Here is a 14,488-nt window from a genome sequence, read left to right as displayed (position 1 = left end):
ACTCCCCTCTTATAAGTACTAATAAGAAGCCCCTCTTATAACTATTAGTACAACTCCCTTCTTATAACTACTAATAGGACTCCCCTCTTATAACTACTAATACAACTCCCTTCTTATAAATACTAATACAACTATATAACTACATATAGGACTCCCTTCTTATAACTACTAATAGGACTCCCCTCTTATAACTACTAATACAACTCCCTTCTTATAACTACTAATACAACTCCCTTCTTATAACTACTAATACAACTCCCTTCTTATAAATACTAATACAACTATATAACTACATATAGGACTCCCCTCTTATAACTACTAATACAACTCTCTTCTTATAACTACTAACACAACTCCCCTCTTATAACTACTAATACAACTCTCTTCTTATAACTACTAACACAACTCCCCTCTTATAACTGCTAATACAACTCCCCTCTTATAACTACTAACACAACTCCCCTTTTATAATACTAATACAACTAATTCCCTTCTTATAACTACTAATACAACTCCCCTCTTATAACTACTAACACAACTCCCCTTTTATAATACTAATACAACTAATTCCCTTCTTATAACTACTAATACAACTCCCCTCTTATAACTACTAATAAGACTTCCATCTTATAATACTAATACAACTCCCCTCTTATAACTACTAATACAACTCCCTTCTTATAATACTAATACAACTCCCCTCTTATAACTACTAATACAACTCCCCTCTTATAACTACTAATACAATTCCCTTCTTATAATACTAATACAACTCCCCTCTTATAACTACTATTACAACTCCCCTCTTATAACTACTAATACAACTCCCCTCTATCTTCTGCTCATACGCTATCTTTTTCAAGACATCACTGGAAAGATGGCACCGCAGAAGGCATCGGGTTGGCCCAGTGCTGAGGGAGGGGATTCTACACACGGACCCCCTCTTGTTAGCATATCTCTGGCCCACGTTATGTGAAATAAAGAACTATCCTCTTTCCCATTTCCTTCCATGTACTTTATAATATTTTGTGCAATGCATGGGGGTTCTCTGGTAATCACTCATGATTACCAGAGAGTATCATTTTTGTGGTCACATTATTTGGTAGAGAGGACTCTCCTCAAACAATGTAACCTCTGTGTATGTAGGTGCCAAAATGTGGGAGCACTTTTAATGCTCTCCCTCCTGTTTACTGGCTTTTAAAAATATCTGCATTGTTTTTCCTGGAAGGAGCAGGGCCTAAGGATGTCATTACACGACCCGATATTTGGATGTCATCAAAGCCTGTCCCCTCTTGGGTCCAAGCAACAACAATTATGAGGGGGGAACTTTAAGATCCCCCACCATTTGAACCCCTGCAGTGCTTAGGACGAGTCCCACTGGTCCTTAGCAAGGAATGAGCTAATATGATACTGATTAAAGTGTATAAATGAAAATATCTCACTCCATAATCACAAAATAGTCCGAAATTGTTCTAGTCTCAATGGGTTCGTAAAAAAAAAAATCATGCATATTGTTGAATAGTATTAGTGCTTTTATACACCGCAACTTGTGATTTAGGTTTAGCTATCTTTTAAATGTAGCCATAGTATTTATTCTTAGCATCAACTATTTTTAAGTTTACCATAGATCACTGAACTTTAATGTATCAAGTGATCATCCTTAGGTGAAGAACTGAATTTGTTTTAAAATAAAGCCTCACTTCTTCATCTAGCAGAACATCGGAGATCTCATGCACAGGACTCCCGCGGCGCAGGAGAAACTCATGATCTACATGGGCCTCTGCAGTACCAAGGAATAAATAATAGTGGTTTCTCTATGAAACTAATCACCATGTTTCCTCAGTTTAGTAATAAAATATTTCCAAGTGATTGATTTAATTGTTCCCTCTAAGGTGCTACATCACCCTGACACAGTCTCTCCATCTGACTATGAGCGGTGCTCCTGCGGGCCCAGCCGGAACGGGCAAAACTGAAACCACTAAAGATTTAGGACGAGCCCTTGGGGTTATGGTGTATGTTTTCAACTGCTCTGAACAGATGGATTATAAAGTAAGTTAAATGGAAAATTCACAATCTGTGCTTCCTAAAACATTTCTTCTCACAGTGCGATTCCATAGCAGTTTGTCTTGTAGTCCGTAGGAAACATATATAAAGGTCTGGCGCAGACAGGAGCCTGGGGCTGCTTTGATGAATTTAACAGGATCGCAGTAGAAGTACTGTCAGTGGTTGCGGTACAAGTGAAAAGCATTCAAGATGCCATTCGCAATAAGAAAAAGAGGCAAGTAGAGGCCTCTATCCGGAAATGATAACTTACATCAAATCAAAATGCAATCTTTTGCAAGGAGCGCATTTCACGTCTTGTCCCTCTCCTCCTGACAGATTCCTATTCCTTGGAGAAAACATCACATTGAAAGCATCAGTGGGAATATTTATCACTATGAATCCTGGTTATGCTGGCCGCACAGAACTGCCGGAGAATCTCAAGGCTCTCTTCAGGCAAGCAATTGGAGCGCTATCGCCACCTATTGTTGCTATTTGCTCAGTGCAGTTGCTATTTTATATTCTATCCTAAAATGTTTTAAACCTGTGTCTACAAATCTGAAGAGACGCCTAGGAATTTTACTAAAATATTGTTTTTGTTACATTTTATTTTATCAAGTAGAATATGCATGATGTTACATTAAGGGCATTCAATTACCGTGTAAAATAAAAATAGGTGCATAAACTTAGCCCATTTCCTTGGCAGAGTCCAAAACTACTCATGTTGCAGAGCGATATAATCCAAACCGAATAAAATTATTTCTTTGCTGGTGAATTAATTGTGCTGCTACTGCACATTGTATTAAATCCAGCCATAGACCGCAAACTTTTAGCTACAGTAGTAAACAAAACACTAATATTAGTTTTAGTGCCATGGAATTAATTGTTGTCTCTTTCTTTAAAAGTGCTACTGATTTGGAAAAAAAAAAAAACTAAAGGGAGTTTTTATTTGAAAACATTTTTGTTTGCCAAGAAAAATAATGTATTTACAAATAAAATATTTTCTTTCTTTTTTGTCAGCCTGATTTAGACAAGAAGTACAGTATGCACCTGCTGCATGGCTTATTTTACAGGTGTCCCATGACAAGCGGCAGAACTTCAGTGAGGATCGCTAGAAATAAGCAATTTGTTTGTTGAAAACCTTTGATTCCCTAATAGATTTGGTTCTGTAGCAGTCTGACAGGGGTCACTACTAAACTCACAAGTTTGGTGCATGAGTTTGGTTTAGTTTTTTTTTATAGTAGGCGATATGATTCTTTTTTTACTTCATACTGCAACATTAATGATAACAGACCTCCTCTTCTTTCAGGCCGTGTGCTATGGTTGTTCCAGACACAGAGCTGATCTGTGAAATAATGCTGATAGCAGAGGGGTTCCTTGATGCCCGGCCATTAGCCAGGAAATTTATCACTCTTTACACGCTATGCAGGGAGCTACTTTCTAAACAGGTAACATTCTATTTTATTACATACAGGAGATTAAAGAGGGCAACCTGTATGATGTTGCCTTTAAAGTTAGAATAGCCCAGTGTACTCAGTGTTTTGGGTTGCTGCATGAATGCTGCCATATATATGAGACAGTCCACCCCACATATCAGCGTTTCTTAATAACCATACCCTGTTGTACTAGCAATGTGTGCTGCACCAGTCTTTTACTTTTTTTTTTGCTTTGTTTATATATCCACACTTGTAGCTTTTTATTTGCTTTCGTAATTTGCATCGCAGATCTGGCCAATTTAGGAAGAAGCGATCTATGACACAGCTCCCACCCAATATATTATTTTTTTTTGTTTAAAATGAAAAAAATTAAGATCTAAAAATAGTATATTTGTGTAACATGCTTATGAGGTGTGTCAAAGTATTTTTCCTATTCGTAAGTCTCTTATGCCTCCTATCTAAATGATTTAACACACAGTTAATGGAATGCATGTCTGCTTCAATATATCCACAATTACTTTTTGTACAATTCTATTATTCCCAAATTTTGCCTGCAGTCATTTTTTTGGAGAAGATAATTGTACTTTAAGGAAACAGGATCATTAGCTGCTAGTCAGAACATGTTCTTGTCAGAATTAGTTAGCGCTTTGTATCGTTTCCATAGCTAATAAGTACTCCTTAATATAGTATAATGCAGAAGTCCTGACTAGAGACAGGTAATTTATAATGAAATATACTGCACAGTATTACAATAGGTGTTTTAAAGTATAGATGACACAAACGCCATCTGCTTCACAAAGGTAGCAGATTATCAGTTAAGAAATCGGCTGCAATCCTTGTATAATTAAACGTTCTGTCACAATCTTTGCTTAGTAGGACAGACAATAGGTATATTTTTATGATTCGTGTGTTAAACATGTTTTATATCGCGTTTTCTATTTCCAGAACATCCATTTCACATTAAATGTATTTACAACATAACCCCAATAAAATTCATATTACTAGACAAAAATATAGTTGTTGTTTTTTTTTTTCATTTGAACACATCAGTGCAGAAAATTGGCCTTAGCTTAACTTATAAAACATTTTGCTAATTATATGCTATGCTTCCTATTATATTATTATTTGTATACGTGGCTGTTATATATTCCCTGGTGTTCTAATATTAACCATGTTGAAAATATTACATGTGAATTAAGGCGAAACCCATTAAATGATTCATTGCAGTTAGGAGTTTATTTCCTGCGTAATGACTGGGTCTTAGTTTCTCCACTGAGGATTCACTAATCATTTATTAGGCTTTAAATCAGTCATTAAAACTAGACATATTGTTGCTTGACCTAATTCTTGCTCCATAAAGTGACATAAACTATTTAAGGCACTATTGGGACTGATCATTCCAGAATAAACTGTATTTTAATTGTATTTTTTTATTTTGGGTCTTGGGTCATGATTTGACCATGATCTACTTGCTACAATGCTGTCATTACCAGTGATACAGTGTATTTGTGTTTAGTCTGCAACAGTCATCTTGAGGGATGTGCAAGATACAAATTAAGGGGTCTATGTACTAAGCCTTGGAGAGAGATAAAGTAGCAACCAATCAGCTCCTAACTGTCACTTTACCGGCTGTGTTTGAAAAATATTTAACAGATAGTAAAAAGGAAATTGGGAAAATACTTCTGCACTAGTTCTTTACCAACTATATATCAGTTCTATTATTTATTACCCCATATTCTTATCGTGTCAAATCCAATCACGTTCTGGGGGGTGCTGTCACAAACAAATTGGTTGCCAATGTGTACTAGAACATATTAGGAAAAGAGAAATAATTAACAAGAACATTGCACACACACACACAGTATTACATTGTGTTTTAATCTCACCATTCTTGTTTATTTTTAACCTTTACACACTTACTGCTTTTAAAAATTTCACAGTAATAGGCTTTTTAACAAGATATATAATAAAGTTATATTTGATATAGTCTTATCATTATTTGAATTTCTTTTTGTGCGCCACTGTAAGACCAATTCTTTATTTTTTCCTAGTGTGTTTGAAATTTGACAGTTAGGAGCTGATTGATTGGTACTTTACCTCCATCCACTAGTGTTCACTCTAGGTCTCACGCCGGACTTAGAAAGGGCACTCTATTGCGCGTGTCCAATAAGGGGGCGTGTCTTTAACCTCTCATCATGACTCTTGGGGTGTGCCCGGTACTTACGGACATGCCTGGCTTCCTTCAAGCTCTCCCCACTATGTGAATATATACCGTGCTTGTGCATTTGTGAATGTGAAATTTTCCGTCCTTTGCTTACTCAGCTTTTATGTGATGTGTGTTAAGTTGACAAATTACTACAGTTTTCCTTATATAAAGATGTTTCAATCGGCATTTATACAACCACAAAACACACAAAAATAATCAACCTCACATGTTGGAGCCTCTCAACCCACTCTCACGAGATCCCTGGTACTTGGTTTGATTGCCGCCTTAAAACATATGTGTAGGCGACTAACACTGACATTTTTCGAAACAGCAAATTGTGTAGCAGGACATAATGTTCAGAATAATCATTTGGCAAATACCCCTTTTGCAGGATCACTATGACTGGGGCCTACGAGCAGTTAAATCTGTCCTCGTTGTGGCAGGTTCCCTAAAACGAGGTGACAGCAACAGACCGGAAAACCAGGTATGATCTTATGTTCACAAAAAAAAAAAATCATCCGTTGTCCTCATCACTTCTTGCATGATGATCCTGTTTGAACACTTTAATGACATCATTGTGACATTAATGACATGATAAAGAGCTGTACACTAATGACGTCTCTGCTGCGTATTTGTACCCAGCTGCTGTACGAGAGCATGCATTTGTCGCAGCTACCGGGATATTTACTGAGACAGCCACCGGCAGCTTTGCAAATTCAAACAGATATGCAGCATCGGTCGCAGATGCTAAGATAATCGGACTTCTGAGTAGCCCTATGGTTGTGCAGAATGGGCGGAGACATGTTATCTGCGTAATGGATCGCAGGCTGTAACATGCCCCGAGAGCGGTTGCAACATGTCTGCGTTTTTGCCGTCACTCCCCCAAATGGTGCCAGGCTGTAAATCACCCTGCGTGAAAATAGTCTCTGCGAGCGACTACTGTAATGTACCTTGACGTGTGTGCTCTGTGCAACTTAGATGCATGTGCAGTTTACCTATTAGTAAACTGCGTAAAAATCGTAATGGCGCACATCACTGAATAAGGCCCAAAGTCACCTCAGAAAATACTCTTATGGTGCATACACACGGCCAGATTTCTTATCAGATATGAACGATAACGATTGTAAAAATCGTTCAATTGTTCATATCTTTGACATGTAGGGCATGCATCGACCAACGATACACGTCCCGCATGTCAGATAACGATCCCTGACATCGACTGTGTTTGCAGACAGATTTGGACGATTTCATTCATTTTAATACTGTCTGAAATCGTTTGTTCATCGTTGATAAAATCGTTCAAATCAATGTAAAAATCGTTGAATCGTTATCGATGAACTGACAAATCTGACCGTGTGTATGCACCATTACTCAAAATTCTATATTTTAATTGCTACCCTAGGCCACATTTGTAGTGGCCCAAATTCGCTCTTCAAAGCAGAGTCCCTTAGCCCAACCTCACCACATCCCAGGGAGCATGTGTTTAAATTGGGTTGGGTATGGAACACTGGCAGTCGGGATGCCAGCTGTTAAAATACAGACAGTGACATCCCGATGCTCAGTATCTTGACAGGGGTACATAACAATGCTAACCCTTCCTGCCTCTTACCTTAACCCTCCCCATCCTGCACCCTAACCATCCTCGTTAGTGCCTTAACCTAACACTCCCCCCTTGGTGCCTGAACCTAACCCTCCCCTCTCGGAGCCTAATCTTAGCCCCCCCATGTTGCCTAAATCTAACCCTCCGCCCCGCGACTAACACCTAACCCGGCCCCACTATACTTACGTTTGGGATGCCGGCTGTTGGTGTCTAAACTGGTGCCAGTATTTAGGTACCTATATTTAGTCCCGGGTCGGGATTCCGACGCCGGGATTTCAACAGCCGGCAACCCGTCTGTCAGCAAGGTAACTACATTCCATTTAAAATAAATACATTTATTGTACCAGTGCAATAAGTATTATTATGTTTTCAAGGCAAAAGTACTGATGTGATAATAATACAGAAGCTTGTTTGCCATTCCATTCAGCCTATTGGCAGGGGTGCAGAGAGGGGTGGGTGCTACTTACCCTGGGCAGGGCTTGTTTGGAGAGACCCAGACCAGTCATGGAAGAGGGGGAAAATTAATCCCCTTAGCTAGTATTTTTACTACATGTTTGAGCTACCTGGAGTTTCCCTCTTTGTGTGGCCACGCCCCCGTCCAGCCCCAGGACCAGCAGAATGTCTCGGCGGCCCTGCCTATTGGCCATACAGAAATTCAAAGACTCCCATGTTAGGATATGGACACATCTGGATTTTTAATCTGATGTGACAGAGGAAAGATGGAAGCTGAGAGAGATAGTCTATTCCTTACAGAAACAAACTAACGTCCTTATTCTACATATGATATGTTGAATCAGTATATGCTATTTACAAGGCAGCCCCCGCTGACAGTTATTATTATTATTATTATCCTTTATTTATATGGCGCCACAAGTGTTCCGCAGCGCCTTACATAGTACATAGAACTAATAAGTGAACAAGAAACAAGTAACTTACAGTACATTACAGTGCAGGACAGGGACACAACTTATATACATTGCTGAAATAGTGATTAAAGCACTCACAATAAGCTGCCGGGAGTTGGCGGTCCCGTGTTAGGTGCCCTAATGGGGAGTAGAGAGTAGAAGAAAATGTAAAGAGAAGCACATGAGGGAAGAGGTCCCTGCTCATGAGAGCTTACATTCTAAGGGGAGGGGCAGACAGACAGGCGTGACACAGAAGGGGAAGATAGGAAGGAAAGAGCATGAGGTGGGTTAGGAGGAGTGCTGGAAGGCCTTGATGAAGTAGTGGGTCTTGAGAGCCCGTTTGAAGATTTGTAGAGAGGTGGAGAGTCTGATAGGGAGAGGGAGAGCATTCCAAAGGTAGGGAGCAGCACGGGCAAAATCTCGGATGCGGGAGTGGGAGGAAGTAATCAGTTGGCAAGAGAGGCGGCATGCATTAGTTGAGCGAAGTGGGCGGGTGGGATTGTGAAGGGAGAGAAGGTCAGAAATGTATGCGGGAGAGGATTTGGTGAGGGCTTTGTAGGTGAATGTAAGAACCTTGAATTGGCATCTGAAGGGGAAGGGGAGCCAGTGTAGGGCTTGAAGGAGAGGGGAAGCAGATATAGAACGTCTGGAGAGGAAGATGAGCCGAGCAGCAGCATTGAGAACAGATTGTAGTGGAGAGAGGTGAGAGACTGGGAGGCCAGCTAGGAGAAGGTTACAGTAGTCCAATCTGGATATGACCAGTGAGTGGATGAGGGTTTTAGTGGCATCCTGGGTGAGGAAGGGTCTAATCCTGGAGATATTTTTTAGGTGAAAACGGCAGGACTGCGAGATGTGCTGAATGTGCGGTTTAAAGGAGAGGGAGGAGTCTAGGATAACTCCAAGACAGCGCACTTTGGGGCTAGAGGAGATAGTTGTGCCATCAATAGATAACGAAATTGTGGAAAGTGATGTAGTGGAAGAGGGTGGGAAGATGATCAGCTCAGTCTTAGACATGTTAAGTTTAAGAAAGCGCTGGGACATCCACGAAGAGACAGCAGAGAGACAGTTGGAGATACGGGTAAGGAGCTCAGGGGTGAGCTCAGGGGTGGAAAGGTAAATTTGAGTATCATCTGCATAGAGATGATATTGGAGGTCAAAGGAGTTAATGAGTTCACCTAAAGAGGATGTATATAGGGAGAAAAGGAGAGGTCCAAGAACAGAACCTTGGGGAACTCCTACCTTTAGTGGAAGTGGAGGGGAAGAGGAGTCATGAGAGGACACAGCGAAGGAACGATCAGAGAGGTAGGAGGAAAGCCAGGAGAGGGCAGTTTCACGTAAACCGAGAGAGTAAAGGATTTGCAGGAGGAGAGGGTGGTCTACAGTGTCAAATGCAGCAGAGAGGTCAAGGAGAATGAGCAGAGAGTAGTGACCCTTGGATTTGGCAGCAAGGAGGTCGTTGCTGACTTTCGTGAGGGCAGTTTCCGTGGAGTGGAGAGATCGGAAGCCAGATTGAAATGAGTCAAGGAGGGAGTGGGAGGAAAGAAAGGTGGTAAGGCGGTTGTAGACAATACGCTCAAGGAGTTTGGAAGCAAAAGGGAGAAGAGAGATGGGTCGATAGTTTGAAAGTATGTTAGGATCAAGGGTAGGTTTTTTAAGAATGGGGGAGACAAGAGCATGTTTGAATGCAGAAGGGACAGTGCCAGATGATAGGGAAAGATTAAGGAGGTGAGCCAGATGGGAACAGGCAGAAGGAGACAAGTGGGAGAGGAGACGGGAAGGGATAGGGTCAAGAGGGGAGGTGGAAGGAGGGGAGGACCGGATGAGGGCCAAGACTTCCTCTCCAGAAGCAGGGGAGAAGGATGTCAGAGTTGGTGAGACAGAAGGGGAGGGGTGGTAAGGGCAAGGAGGGAGAGGAGTGCTAAGGGTCTGATGGGATATGATGTCCTCACGTATGGAGTCAATTTTAGATGTAAAGTAGGTGGCAAAGTCGAGGGCAGAGAGCGAGGAGGGAAGGCGAGGAGGGGAAGGGCAGAGTAGGGAGTTGAAAGTGGCAAAGAGACGCCGGGGGTTTGAGGACTGGGAGGAGATGAGGTTCTTGAAATATGTTTGTTTGGAGAGAGACAGGGAAGCACTGTAGGAGGAGAGAATAAATTTGAAATGGAGGAAGTCAGCCTTAGAGCGTGACTTTCTCCACTGACGCTCCGCAATTCTTGAACACTTTTGTAGGTATCTGGTGCATTTGGAATGCCAGGGTTGTGGTGTGGATCTGCGAGGGTGAGTGGTTATTGCTGGAGCAACAGAATCAAGAGCAGAAGCAAGGGAGGAATTGTACAGGGAAGTAGCTTGTTCAGGACAGGAGAGAGAAATGATAGGGGAGAGAAGAGAGTCCAGCAGGGAGGAAAAAGCAACAGTGTCAATAGCCTCAATATTACGCTTAGTAATGGTAGCCTTAGGAGTTAGAGGAGGGCAAGGAGAGAGGGATAGGTTAAAAGAGAGAAGGTGATGGTCAGAGAGGGGGAATGGGCAATTGGAGTAATCAGAAATATCACAACGGTGCGTAAAGACCAGGTCAAGTGAGTGCCCACTCACATGGGAGGGTGAGGAGGTCCATTGGGCGAGACCAAATGAAGAGGTGAGGGTAAGGAGTTTAGCTGCAGAGGATTCTGTGGGAATGTCAATAGGAATATTAAAATCACCTAGGATAATGGAGGGAAGATCTGAGGAGAGAAAGTGAGGGAGCCAGGAAGCGAAGTTGTCAAGGAATTTGGAGGGAGAGCCAGGGGGACGGTAAATGACAGCTACTCTGAGGTTTACTGGTTGGAAGAGTCGTATAGCATGAACCTCAAATGTGGGGAATGTAAGGGATGGTTCAGAGGGTATTAGCTGGTATGAGTAACTGGTGGATAGAAGGACCCCAACTCCACCACCATGGCGACCCCCAGGCCGGGGGGTGTGGGAGAAGGCAAAGCCCCCAGAGGATAGAGCAGCAGGAGAAGTGGTGTCAGAGGGTGAGATCCAAGTTTCAGTGATGGCTAGGAGATTCAGAGAGTTGGAGATAAAAAGGTCATGGGTGGGGACCAGTTTATTACAGACTGACCTGGCGTTCCAGAGGGCACAGGATAGAGAGATAGCATTTGTGGGGGAGATGTGAATGAGATTGTCCGGGTTGCTGTAACGTGGAGGTGAGATTAATTTGGGGGACCGATATGAATAGAGTTTAGTGATGGTGCGGGCACCTGAGCTGGAAAGGGAACCAATAGGAGGTGGGCAGGGAGGGAGATGTGGATGGCAGTGGGGTGAAGTGACAGGGAGAGGAGTGTAGGAGGAGGGTTTGGTGGTGGGGTAGTAGGACAGAGGGGGGGTAGAACAGGAAGAAAGTGGAGTAATGGGTGAGGAGTGAAGAGTAGGCAGACAGAGGAGGGGGGAGAAGGGGAGGAGGAGGTGGAAGAGATAAGGGGGAAAGGATAAAGGTGGAAGCAGGGGGCAGAACAGAGGATTAGGTAGAGACAGAGGGAAGGAGGGAGTTGACGAAAACCTTGTCATGGTGTTTATAAGTAAACAAGAGGAAAGAAATTTGGAAATTTAAATGAGATATGAGTGCAAGAGATTTGTAGGAATGCAAGTAAGAAAACAGTGACGTATCAAAGAACAGTGTATCAATATGTATGCAGATTAACAAGATTGTTATAGGGAGAAATAAAAGTGGGGTTCTAAAGTGTGCAGAATGTGAAAAATAACGCAGATTGTAAGCAGACAGAGGATGTGAGGCTAGGCAAGAGAGCTGAGATAAAGGACAGTGTTTCAAAGTTGATAGATATAAACTGACATGGGGAAAAGTACGATAAGCATTGAATTGTATGCTAGAATCAGTAGGCCAGCATTATTAATAGCATTAGAAGTGTTCTTGCCGTGATTGTACAGGGAGTCCAGTTGTAGTCTGAGTCTTTAGATTGTTGGGGTTTGTTGCGTGATGGACCTTTTTTTCTCCTTCTGTTTTTCCTCGGTTTAACGCAGGTCTAACGCTAGTTATGCACTTAAAAAACTGCACTTAGAAAAAAAAGCTGCACCCAGCCAAGGCTTCCCCAGCCAAACTACTGACACTTATACAGGGAAGCAGGCAAGTGTGGACACTAATTAATGAAAACCCCCAATTGGCCAGCCAGAGAAAGCTAGCAATAAAAATGGCTTAAGTCAACAATGACCACATACCATACATCTAAGGCTACAAATAAATCAAGCATTCACTTTAGTCAATAAACTGAGAGAATCCTTAAAACAATGTAACTATTACAAATCATAAGGCATTAGAAACAAAAGCATAAGGATTCAGTAAAGAATAAGCTAGTTACCTATGATTATAATTAATAAAGGAGGCACAGGAGGTGAAACACTTTGCAGTCACAGTCAACTTCAGTTACCTATGATTATAATTAATAAAGGAGGCACAGGAGGTGAAACACTTTGCAGTCACAGTCAACTTCAGTTACCTATGATTATAATTAATAAAGGAGGCACAGGAGGTGAAACACTTTGCAGTCACAGTCAACTTCAGTTACCTATGATTATAATTAATAAAGGAGGCACAGGAGGTGAAACACTTTGCAGTCACAGTCAACTTCAGTTACCTATGATTATAATTAATAAAGGAGGCACAGGAGGTGAAACACTTTGCAGTCACAGTCAACTTCAGTTACCTATGATTATAATTAATAAAGGAGGCACAGGAGGTGAAACACTTTGCAGTCACAGTCAACTTCAGTTACCTATGATTATAATTAATAAAGGAGGCACAGGAGGTGAAACACTTTGCAGTCACAGTCAACTTCAGTTACCTATGATTATAATTAATAAAGGAGGCACAGGAGGTGAAACACTTTGCAGTCACAGTCAACTTCAGTTACCTATGATTATAATTAATAAAGGAGGCACAGGAGGTGAAACACTTTGCAGTCACAGTCAACTTCAGTTACCTATGATTATAATTAATAAAGGAGGCACAGGAGGTGAAACACTTTGCAGTCACAGTCAACTTCAGTTACCTATGATTATAATTAATAAAGGAGGCACAGGAGGTGAAACACTTTGCAGTCACAGTCAACTTCAGTTACCTATGATTATAATTAATAAAGGAGGCACAGGAGGTGAAACACTTTGCAGTCACAGTCAACTTCAGTTACCTATGATTATAATTAATAAAGGAGGCACAGGAGGTGAAACACTTTGCAGTCACAGTCAACTTCAGTTACCTGTAGATTGGGAGAGAGGCGGTGTCAATTCATTCAGGATCAGCAGAAGAATTAACTAATAAAAAATAACGCAGGTCTAACGCTAGTTATGCACTTAAAAAACTGCACTTAGAAAAAAAAGCTGCACCCAGCCAAGGCTTCCCCAGCCAAACAGTTGCCATGATACACCTAGCATGGTCCAACAAGCATCCACAAGGTGCATGTATTCCCTCTGCTCTCAGCAGCCGCCTCACCAACCAAAACCCGTGTGCCTTGTTGTGGGGAGAGCTGTGGAAAAGTGTAAATATCCATCTTCCTACTATATTACTTGTAATTGCTTAAATCAATGAAAAGGTCAAGCCAAAGCTGGATTTGCTCCACGGAGTGGCCCTTTGTGCTTCGTAAATGACTTATATTGTGGTCACACCAATGTGCGCCTGCTCATTCCCTCACACTGCTAAAAAACAGAGAATCTGTCATTATATTATACAGCAATTACTACTTTTGTGATTGTGGGGTCTATTTACTAAGCAGTGTTAGGAGACAGAATGAAAAGTGATAAGGTGCCAGTCAATCAGCTCCTAACTGCCATCTCACAGGCTGTGTTTGAAAAATGGCAGTTAGGAGCTGATTGGTTGGCACCTTATCACTTTTCACTCTGTCTCCTAACACTGCTTAGTAAATAGACCCCAATGATTATGTGAAGTTCTGTTGAGTTTTCACAGGAATTACTGGCTGCTATTCTGATGGATAACCTTCTGATAGGAAATGTCCACGTCCCTTAGGCCAGATATAGAATGTGATTGGGCAATATCTGCATCTTGTGAGCTGTCATAGCGCCTGATTTATAAATGTACACTGATGCCACCGCTTCTGCCAATTTGTATGCAGCATCTTTGCAAAAATATGCACATGACGAAGCCATTGGGATTTGTATTCAGACGCCCAATGGCGTCTTCGCAAATCCAAGCTACCCTGTACAAAGATACAGCATTGGTCGCAGATCAGTCGATAATCTGCCTTCTTAAGGTCGCACAGGATGGCCGCGTGAACTAAAACGCCAGAAACCATTTTTA

The 14,488-nt window shown here is 41.6% G+C and overlaps 1 protein-coding gene across 1 annotated transcript in view; it reads left to right on the top strand.

Moving 5' to 3' along the window:
• DNAH11 (dynein axonemal heavy chain 11) overlaps positions 1-14,488 on the top strand; it is a 361,565-nt gene that overhangs the window by 149,917 nt on the left and 197,160 nt on the right. Inside the window, exons 33-37 of the mRNA XM_088457375.1 lie at positions 1,893-2,049; positions 2,133-2,278; positions 2,380-2,496; positions 3,350-3,488; positions 6,074-6,166. Coding sequence (XP_088313501.1) covers positions 1,893-2,049; positions 2,133-2,278; positions 2,380-2,496; positions 3,350-3,488; positions 6,074-6,166 — 652 coding nt within the window. The remainder of the gene's footprint in view (positions 1-1,892; positions 2,050-2,132; positions 2,279-2,379; positions 2,497-3,349; positions 3,489-6,073; positions 6,167-14,488) is intronic.

Source organism: Taudactylus pleione, unplaced genomic scaffold, assembly GCF_031769625.1.
Source record: "Taudactylus pleione unplaced genomic scaffold, aTauple2 ptg000758l, whole genome shotgun sequence".
In the NCBI taxonomy this organism is placed as follows: Eukaryota; Metazoa; Chordata; class Amphibia; order Anura; family Myobatrachidae; genus Taudactylus; species Taudactylus pleione.
This window is presented reverse-complemented; position numbering and strand designations above follow the sequence as displayed.